Below are 11,059 nucleotides of genomic sequence, written 5' to 3'. Positions count from 1 at the left end.
GTGAGGCCCGGACAGACTGACATCATGACTATACTCCGGTGAAAGGAGCTTGTTGTGCAGCAGGTTTATGAACTGATCTGGGATCCGTCTTGCCGGCCTGGGAAGCACAGATACCCCCCAGGAGGAGGGACATTGTTTTTGTAAGCGAGACGCCCGTCATTCAAAATCCAAGCCAATGAGACTGAGAGCAACCGTGAAACTGTACACTGCAAGAAATGTCCGCGGCAACCAGCAGCGCAGCAGCGGCTGCTCTCTGAGTCCCTGCGGATGAACTTGATTATGACAGCTCCTCCGTGTGGCTCGTGCACAGATTGGAAAGATTTTTATCGCTTATTTCAAAGTGGACTGATCCGCTTTGGAGGGATTTTTCTGCAACCCGTGAGGACGTGAGGCGTCAAAAAGTGGAAACAGAGCTGAGCTGATCATCCGCGTCGTTATTAATTTAATGTGACAAAACGCACCCCAGAAGATTCAACAGTCTCTGTTACTGAACTGCTAAAGACGACCATTTTTTGCAGCGTGCCCCGGCTGGCACAGTAGGAGGGAGGAAGGGAGGGAGGGAGAGAGGGATTTGAGGGGGGGTGGAGGGTTGGAGGAGGGGGGGCTGGTCCGGGAGAGCATGGCCGCAGGAGCCACAGCGCTGCTGACTTGGTTTGGTTCCTCCACATCGATAACAGCGCTTCTCGTGCCGCTCGTCAGGGGACATTTAACCCGGAGATTGTGTGCGTTTACGCGCGGCGGAGAGGTTTGATTTACTGCGTGTGCTGTTGTTGATCCGCAGGGCAGCTGCGGGGATCAGCCGGAGCAGAAGCTGCTGGTTTGAGTCTTTTTTTGAGATCTGGAGGAGAGATCTTGAGCCGGAGAGACGGCACAGGGACCGTGTTCCTGCCTTTTTTTTTATATTTGCATCTCGGAACATTAACTCTCTGTTTTTATATCTTTATTCCACTGCGCACGCAACGTTGTCTCCTCTCTGGGAAATCCAATGCGAGTTGGAGAAACTGTTCGCTGCGCGGAGCGGAGTTGAGCCGGAGGAAGATTGTCCGTGTCTCAAGCAGAAATACAGTGGATTTTCAGCTACTTTGAGCAGAACTGTCTTTCATTCAAGCGAGTGAAGAGTGAGCGTTTGGTGCAAAGTCATTGATCTGACTGTCAAAGTGCGGACTGAACAAGAGAAGAAGAGAAGGACATTTGCGCTTTAATTGTAGTAGAAACAGAGGAGAGAGCTACATCTGTGCGGGGATAAAGAGCCTGAAGTGGACTCTCATCCTGTCTCATTCAACTACATCCATCAGAATCTTTGAACCTGAACCGGAGGACGGACTGTAATCAATTTGGCTTCATCGGAGTTCCAGAGCAAACAGTATGCCGCAGGTGGAAATGATCCTCTTCCTCATCCTCATCATCGGGATGTGTGTGTACGGCCAGGACCCGGCGTCCAAGGTGGTCTCCGACCGCTATGCAGTCTTCTGGAACCGGACCAACCCGAGGTGAGTAACCCGCCTTCCCCGCCCGCTCTCCCGCATGGACGCACCGGCACGCAGGGCTTCCTCCGCCCGCAGCAGGCGGCGGACTTCACCCTGACGTTGCCCGGTTGAAGCTGCACTCTGACCGGTTTACAGTAGTTCAGTGACTGGGTGTTCAGTCTGGATGTTCAGTCTTTACACTCTGATCCCAATCTGAGGCATCACAAGTGCGAAAATGCAAAGTAAATCACTTTACAAAACCTCACTTAATATATCTACAATTTAAAAACTAACCTGTTCTGACATCATTTGTAACAACGATTATCATAATATGACATTTTATTTCAATTACCAACATTATGAACTCCTCTCCGGCACACACAAGCTTGATAAATGGAGCGTTTTCTAGGTTCAGTCTTGACTACAACCTTTATTTGTTGTCTTCATTGATGGATCGTTTTTGTGATTACAGTTTGATAATCCTCCATATCTGAATCATCTCTGTAATCAACCGTGCACACCGAGCAGCATCAATCATCCCTGGCAGAGGAACAACAAGGCATTTTCACACAGGCTGTCCGCTATTACGCACCATTACGCGCTATTACGCATTAATGTTCGGTGTTTGCTCCGCGCTCAGGTCGAAAATGCAACACACGAGGAGTGCTACGAGCGCTACTGGGAGAAATGTGTTCGGCTGAGCCGCTGCTTCGCTGAAATAATGCTGAGTCTGCTGCTATCGATTGGAATTGACAGATTTGTTTTTGTGCCAAATGGAGACTCATCCTTTGAGACGTGTTCGTCAAGTTAGAGCTTATATGATTTATTATTCATCTGAGAATCAAAGTGACACGCTGCTTTGCTCAGAAAGTGCTGATAAAGTCGTGCTGGGTGCAGCTGAAAACTTAAAGTTGCTTCCTGGTTTTTAATTATTGCAAAGTCTGACCAAACAGTCTTTCCATATGAGCTCAGCATATTCTAGTTGAAACTATAAAGTGACATTTCTCTTCCTTAACACCCTTCTGTGTGTCAGGGCACCTCCCTCGTGACTCAGTGCCCCACTCCTGGCACTGATATAATGACTGTATGTCACTTTGTTTTAGTAGGACAGGACTACTTTCACCTCTGTCTGGTATTAGCTGGCAACAGTTTCAGTGTGAGTCAAAGAAAATATTATATCAACATTTGCTCAGGGACAAGAAACTGGTTTGTTGAGCTTCAGAGGAGCTGAACTGAAAAGATGTTCATGATACAAATGCAAATGTGGTGGTGGCATCAAAGGCTGATGGAGTTCCTGCTCTGCTAACAGACAGATATCTGATAACAGCTTTCTGTCGCACTCACAGGCTGCAGGTTGTTTTTTTTGTTTTTTTTTCTTCTCTTGGCCTTCAAACAGTTCCCAAGTCTGGTTTCTTGGTTGCCATGCTCCCCCGTCCAAGTGTCCCCCGCCTTCCACCCTCTCTGCCTCCCTCCCGGCCCACGCTGGGGCAGACAATAAGGGGGTACACAGGGGTATTTCAGCTGCGGCCAAGGCGCAGCGTGATGCTCCGTCTTGTGAGAGATCCACACATGCTGAGGTCACACACTTGGTAGTAACCAGGCGAGTTGCGGGTTAAGCAGCACAGAGGAGACCGTTGTCAGGGTCAAAACCGGGGCAGTACCGCCGGCCATGGGGCCCGGTGACGGCCCCGGCACGGCACCCCGCCTGGGCTTTGTCTCTGCAGAATGGAGGCTAAATAAATGAGTAACTCTAAATGACTGTCTCCTTTTCTCATTCATGACTTTAATCTAAACCTGACCCGGGCTGTATAATGTAAGAGAGGGCTGTACTTAAAGCCTTGGGGCCCCCTGACCCTCAGCAGAACCCTACAGTATTCCACACAAGCTTGCGGGCCCCGGATCCCTGCTGTTTAATGTAACCATGCTCAGTATTGGAGCTCTGGGAACCTGCTGCGGTACAGTCCCAACTTCCAGATGAGCTTTCTTACCCCCCTCCTCTGCCTCCTCTGCTGCATATTTGACCAAAGTGGGGAAAAATGGCATCCGGAGCAGCAGTCCATACTCAGCCATTCATGAAATCCCCTACAGGAGCAGTGGAATTGAAATGGGAAGTGAGTCGTGAAAAATGGAAATGCGATGACATTTTCATGTTTTTCTATTGTTTCAATGGGGCCGAAAGGAGGCTGTCTGTAATTTAGGTAAACGTGTGTCCGTGTTTGCTGTGGTTTCATCTCAGGGAAACATCTTCCTGGTGCTGATGCTTGTTCCTGATTAGGCTCAGAAGAGCAGGACTCTGAGCAGCGGAGGAGGGATTTACGGCCCCGAGGACGGTTCAGCTTCGCCTGGAGTTTGCAAAGCTCCCACAGTGACAGCGAGTAGCCGTGCTCGTATAAGCTACTTAATGAAATTAAATGTAACTCCAGTATCAGGGAGCCTCGTTCAAAAGAAACTGCCGAGACACAACTGATGTAATGACTCTTAGTTGTTTTTTAACGTCATGTTCCTCAAAAAGGCTTCAGATTATTGTAGCATTTTGGTCCTCGTCAGTCAAATGTACTTCAGTGGGTGTCGAGGCTGCAGTGAAATCTTTCGCATTGTTCTCTCTACTCAGAGTCAGTCCATTAGTCAGGGGAGGATATGTGCACAACCCCTGCACATAACGAGGTATGGAAAGTCTGGGAATGATCCTAATTAGGATATTACATGAAAAAATGAGGGGATTTCACAAAAATACTGTTGTGACTCCTTTTAGCTGTAGACCCAGGGTGGATTCAGACAAGCAAGGAATGAAGAGGCATGTGTAGCGGCAGGACTACAATTCCCATTTCAGGTTGACAGGTATTAATAGCAGTGTCTCCAAGTTTATAAGTTGTAAGTACTTGGTTCCACTTGGATTTATCGATGTTGATAAATTATTACTTAATGTTTTGAGAAGCCAAATGTCAAAACAACTTTTTTGTTGCCAAGTTGTGATGAAGTAGACCTCCTCAATGGACAAATGCAGCTCCTGCCTTCAGTGAAAGGGCTGCAGAACAGCACACCAAACCCATTTATTAACATATTATCGACATTTACAACTGCAGTACTGATGCAGTATTGCCGTGGAAGAACCCTTATTGATGATTTACACTTAAAACTTAAAATGTAGGAATTTAACAGATTTTTCTGCACGTTGCAAAACACAGTTGAGCAGATACGGTGTAGTTTCAGATGTTGTGATGAAAGAGTAATGAAGACTAATGTGTGAGTGCTGTCCCCTGTCATATTGACAAGGCACTATTAGCAGGATAATAAGGTTAACAAGTTGTAACAAATGATTAATGAATAATTTACAAATACATTGTAGGTTAAAGGTTGTGGCAGCATTAGCTAGATGCTAATGTCAGATGTAGCATTCATAGATGATTTATTAACCACCATTCAACATCAGTTACAATTTATAAACCCTTTATAAAGGAAGTCTTATAACATAAAAGTTAAGAAGTAGTTAATAAATGTGTTTTAGTAGGAGTAGTAGCTAATTAAATATCTGTTAAGTGTTAATAACTAAGTAATAATCACTAATAAAACATTAATTACAACTTATAAACCCTTTATAAAGGAAGCCTTGTTAGAAAGTGTTAAAATTAGTTAATAAATTGATTTTAGTACAGACTCAGTCCTTAGTAATAGCTTATTAAAGATCTGTTAAGCATTAACAATAGTGTGATAATCATTAATAAAGCATATAAACCATTTATAATGAAAACCTTGTTATAAAGTAAATATTGAAAACTAGTTAAATGTATTTAAGTACGTACACGTTCTGAGTAACAGGCTATTAAAGATTTGTTAAGTATTAACTACTGATGTATTAATTAGTGATTAAGCATTAGTTACAACTTTTAAACCCTTTATAATGGAAAAAGTAGTTAATAAATGGATTTTAGTCTGGACACAATCCTCAGTGATGTAAAGTATTAACAACTGATTTCATAATTATTAATAATGCATTATTTACCATTTTTTACCAGCTCATTATAAAGTATGCCTGATTACATTAGGTTGATTAAAAGAATCCAAACACTTGATCAATAAGTGTTATTAACACATGCATTAACCATTTTTAAAGTCATTAATTACAGCTTATTAAACATTATTAAGCTCATGAGTTACATCTTATAAATCTCGTATAATTTATGTTTTATTAGAAAGTGGCACCAGGACAGAAACATCCCAGCGAAGACGAGAAATCGAAAGCCAGAAACTAAAAGCCGCCGTGGAAAAGCTCATGTAAGAAAAATGAGTCACAGATGTTCCTTGTCAGCTTCGCCGTCTGTGTCGGTAACCAATGATGGAATAAAGTGTATGAGTGGGGTATTTACTGCTGCTCTGACAAGGAGCTATTAGCGAATTCCCTGCTCACCAGCTATTTAGCTGCTTCATTAAAACCCACCCGGGTCCATATGGTCCGCACGCAGGCGTTGCCGTGGCCCAAGGTGTTTATTTGTTGCTGATAGGTGGGATCAACGGAGAATCAGGGCCGAGTTCCGTCCCTAATCTCTCAAGCTGTTTGTGTCTCGGACGCCATGGAAACTGATACCCCTCGTCATCAAAGAACCTCATTGGGTGGGACTAACGACCTGACAGCTGGGGAGAGAGGGATTCCAGTGTTCGGGGAGAGCACTGTCACCCCAGGGGCTTCCTTTAATCCCTGATAATGTCCATCCAAAGCCTTTCCCCAGCAGATGCAACATATTTCTCCTTAAGACAATCAAAGAATGGTTTCAGTGTTGGATAGAAGTGTGGTTATCGACTTAAAAGACTCTCTGATGATCAAAATGCTCTTTTCCCTCTCAGTTTATGGACATACATGATTATTTTTGGTTGAGGCAATAGGCTACATCAGGAATGGGAGTTTGCTCCTCGACTTGACACTTGCGCACTTTCTCATAGCGGAATGACCTCCGCTATTTGCTTTTCTTACATTGCTCTCCTTTTAATCTCCACTTAAAGAAACAATACTCCATTTTTCACTTGGTGGCGAGCTGATGTTGTGATAGTTTCCCAGTGGCATTGTGAGTTGCCCTGTTTGCATTGTTCCCAGTGTTTACCCTTGCTTTCCCCTCTCAGCCTTTTCCCGGCTCCCTGCCGCTCGGTTCCGCTTGGATTAAAAACGGACACAAAAAGGCAACCTCGTCCAAATATTGACTGGGTCTCAGGACCGCAGCCCTCTCCCAGCGCCGGCACAGAGCTCCTGAAAGGCCGCTATTGTTCCGCTCGTACTCAGCGGCCCATAGCCGGCTTTTTAGCTGTGCAGGGAGACAGACTGAGGGAAGGAGGAGACGGAGAGGTGGTGGTGGAGAGTGTGCATAAGTTATCTGAGGTGGGGCGGGGGGATTATAACTGGAGGGACAGCACAGTTTCGGGGGTGAGAGAAACTTCCGCATTAGAGGCCAGAGGCTACGACGGGGGAACAGTCTCCAGGCCGCGGAGTCCTGGGGTGGGGTCAGAACCAGTGTTTCCACCCTGAGGAAGTGTCAATCTCAAAAGACATCAAAGAGAGCTGACTGAATGTGATTTCCTGTCGAGAGGGTTCAGAAACTATCAATAAAGTGAGGATAAGAGGCTTCTTATCTGAGGTTTACCTTCCATTTTATTACAAAGTGCAGGAGCATTAAGCCTCCTCACAGCACTTCAGGCTCTCAGCGCATGAAATGAAAGAGCGTCACATCTCAGATAGGAAATCTCCCGTATTCACTTTCTCATATCATGTCAGTTTTGCGACCACTCGGTGTACTTGAATCAGTTGCATCTTACGGAATGACCTTAATAAGACTGAACCTTCGGGTCAATTAAGCTGTGAGTTTCATATACTAAGCTTTGTGCAGAGGGGGAACAGTTGTCCCGTGGAGGCGCCCATCATTCCTCATGCTCTCTATGACCCTGCCTGCAGAGAGAAGCTGCCCCTGCCCTCCCTGTACGCTGTGACTAATAAGGCGAGGCCCTCAGGCTGCCAGGGCCTGATTGACAGGAACTAGTGACGAGGGGTTACTAATAAGTGTGGAGGCTTTATTGGTTTACGGCAAGATTTCTCACAAGCTCTGGCTCAGCGAATGCACTAATCACTGTCTGCATTGCAAGTTGAGGAAATTCTTTTCTTAAATATTTTTATTTTTCATCATTTCTTTCCTAAAAAAGAGCAAAAATCACCCAACGCACCAGTTAATTCAGATTTTTAATAGATGTCAACTTGTTTTGAAGAGTTTTCTAGAATTTAGTGCCTGTGTCTTGAGAAATTGGGTAAATCACTGAACACAAAGCAAGAAAAATCATCTCAGAATCTAAAAATTTAACGTAGCTGAAGAGAAAAAATCGAACCATGCAGCATGGTGTAACAAACTCGGTTTTATTACATCTCAACTTATTTCAAGAATCTTTTAAAACTCAGTGTCAGTATCTTGGAAGAAGGCAGGATCATCTAAATTGCTCCACTAGAATCAAGAAAAACTGCACTCCAATGTAGAAATTTTCCTTGATATAATATGTGAAGAAATCTGATTAGATTATTTCAGTTAGATTCCAGTAGAAGTCAACTTGTTTTCAAGCCAAAGAATTTTCCAGAATTGATTGTCAGCATCCTGAAAGAAGAAAAGAAGAAAAAAGAAGAAGAAAAGTCGCAAGCTTCACGCTAGAAAATTCTACTACTGAAAAAATCTGCCCATGCAGCACAGTAACGCTTGCAGCCTGCTTTGGAATACAAATCAAGAATCCTCTGGAACAGAGTGTCCTCTTGATTTAGAAAATTTAGATAAGTTTAAATAAGAAATATCTTCTTGCACAGTGTGATATCTTTTCAGACTCTAGAAGTGTGTTAGGATGTTGAAAGAAGACAGATTTAGGTAAATCGTAGCACTAGAATTCCTTTTTGTTCTGGAAAATTTCATTATTTCAGTACAATAGTGAACATTGTCCCAAGAATCCTTCTAAAATGATTATTGTTCTGAAAGAAGACAGAATGAGGTCAGTTGCTGCCCTGAAACCACGAAAAATCGCGCTTGAATCAAAAAAATTTGAGAAACAGTCCGACCATGCGGCAGTGTGGAATCTGAAACCTTTCTTCATAACAAATCAACCTGTTTCGAGAAATGATTAGTACTGAGTGCTGGGATCTTGAAAGAAGACAGAATTTGTCACATTTCTGAACTAGAATCAAGAAAAATCTAAGAAAATACTGCTCATTAGTGAAAATATTTGCTCATGCGGCACATGTCAACCTGTTTGAAATATTTATCAGCCTGTTTCAACAATCTTCTGGAACTGAATGTCCTCTTGATCTAGAAAATTAAAATATGTTCGATTATCCTGTGCGGATCATTTTAGCCTGTTTCTGTCAACTTGTTTTCAAAATAATCTTTTTCTAGAATTGACGTCAGCATCTTAGAAGAAGACAGAATAAGCATGGAATTATTTTGTTCATCTAGAAAACCTAAAGAAAACCTAAAGAAAACCTATTTTAACCTGTTTCAATACAATAATGAACTTATTTCTTTTAGAACTGTTATTATCTTGAAAGAGGACAAAACAGAATGAGGGAAATTAACACTTAAATCAAGAGAATGAAGCTTAACTCAGTATCTTAACCTGTTTTTATTACAAATCAACTTGTTCCAAGATATATTCAGATCTAGTGTCAGTAAAATTACTACAGTAAAATTACACTTAAATGTAGCACTTATGCTTAGTACATGTAAAGAATACTACAGGTGAAGCAATTGAATTCCAGTAGAAGTCAACTTGTTACATGAATTTCCTAGAGTTGATTCTCAGTATCTTGACAGAAGATGCAGTACAGTGAGGGAAGTTAAAAAATCTATGTTTTTTAATGATTCAACAGTGACTTGATGAGATCCATTGTGTCCAGATCAGATGCTGTGTGAGTCGGCCCTCCTGTGTTTGATATGCGCGACAGTCAATGGATTAGCGGGGGACTCTTCAGGCCTAATCTCACAGTCTCACTCCGCTGCACAGAGGTTCACTTTTCTGCCGTTTTAATCTTGCTGGGGCTTTTTTCTTGTGTATGCTGTTTAAATGTGAGTGGTGAAATGGCATCCCCTGTGTCTTTGTAGGCACCGGTGAGGGTATTAGCAAAGAGGCTCTCAGGGGCTTAAGAGGTCAGACCTCCCTTTGTGTGGAGACACAAAACACTTCCTGTGGGACCCTTCACCCCTCTCTGTTCTTCCCTCAGAAAGCCAGGCCCTGCCTGACCATTCACATTAATCAGCCTTAGCTCCTAATGACTGCAGTAAAGCTTCTAAAAACTGCTTCCAAAGAGAACCTAAAGAGCCACTAAGCTGCTAACAGACCAGCGAGACTGCTGCTGTTTGTAGGGCATCACACAGTATCAAAGATGGCAGAGTGTGTGCCTGGCCGGCCTTGTATGGTCTCCTCAACACCAAGAAATCATGAAGCATGAGTTTATGAAGTTTGTCAAGACTTGCTGTGTAAACTAGAGTCAAGTGAAGCAGTGAAAGAACTCTGCAGCTGCTTCATATGCACTGTAAAAATCTGCATCTTAACAAGACTTTTTTGTCTTTTACTGAACCCTAAAAGTCTTGCATTCTTCTTTTTTTTTCTTACAGTGCTCTAAGAATATTTGAACCTCTTTCCAAAACAAACAGCCTTGTTTCAAGTATTTTTCAGTCATGAGACATTTCTCTTAATTCTAATGAAACACCTGACCTCATCCTATCATGTCTTCCACTAGAAGGTTCTTGAAATAAGCTGATTTGTATTTGAAACAAGCTGAAATAAAGTTAATGAAGACTTTCCGGGATCGTTATAGACAAAAGATCTTTATAATAGTGAGATTTCTGTAGTGTAGAAGTTAAAGGTGCATTCTTCAAAGTAGAGCAAATTAAAAAGGATGAGGATTCAACAGGACTGAGTGAAAGCACATTATTTCGAGGCAGCTAACTCTCTTGAAGTGTTTATGAAGTTTAATGTTGGACTAAAAGCCGTGTGTGGTTTTGACTTGTTAGCTGTGGTGTCAGCAGTTTTATTACATGGCGCTGTAATCCTGACAGGGAGGGCCTGCTGTCTCTTCTGGTTTCAGACCAATGGAGGTAACGAGAAAATTGGCACATGAGTAGATAGAAATCATACATGATCACAGCTGAAACGTAAATTGGCTTGAAATATATGCTTGATAAAAAGCAAATGTGATCATTTTGACAGCGGGGGCCAAACCTCCAGCTAAATGTTTCTGGAACTATATGTGGGTCAGTGCGGCTTTGGAGCGAAGCCTGAAACAAAAAGTATGCGCGCCTCCTCATCAGGGCGATATTTCCTGATCCTAAATGGCTGCTGACTCTTAGCTTTTTGTGTATCTTGGAAGAAATTAGACAAAGCTGATGTGTGAGAGGATTACTTTTCCAGTCAAGGTTTGTGAATCATGTGTGATTCACGGGGAACTGAAGCTCCTCGAGCGGTACGTAGGATAGCCAGTTTTTCACTCGGCCTCAGAGACAAACCAAAACATCTCTGATGAGGCAAAATATGCTTTTGTGGGAGACAGTGCTGCCGTCTAATTGCTTTTGTTTCTCCGGTTCATA

General features: G+C 43.0%; 1 protein-coding gene across 1 annotated transcript in view; it reads left to right on the top strand.

The window, feature by feature from the left end:
* The first annotated feature begins 1,365 nt into the window (after positions 1 to 1,365).
* Positions 1,366 to 11,059, top strand: part of LOC141006298 (ephrin-A5b-like) — an 81,137-nt gene continuing 71,443 nt past the window's right edge. The window contains exon 1 of the mRNA XM_073478455.1: positions 1,366 to 1,490. Within this exon, the coding sequence (XP_073334556.1) occupies positions 1,366 to 1,490 (125 nt within the window). The remainder of the gene's footprint in view (positions 1,491 to 11,059) is intronic.

This window comes from Pagrus major, chromosome 12, assembly GCF_040436345.1.
Source record: "Pagrus major chromosome 12, Pma_NU_1.0".
In the NCBI taxonomy this organism is placed as follows: domain Eukaryota; kingdom Metazoa; phylum Chordata; class Actinopteri; order Spariformes; family Sparidae; genus Pagrus; species Pagrus major.
This window is presented reverse-complemented; position numbering and strand designations above follow the sequence as displayed.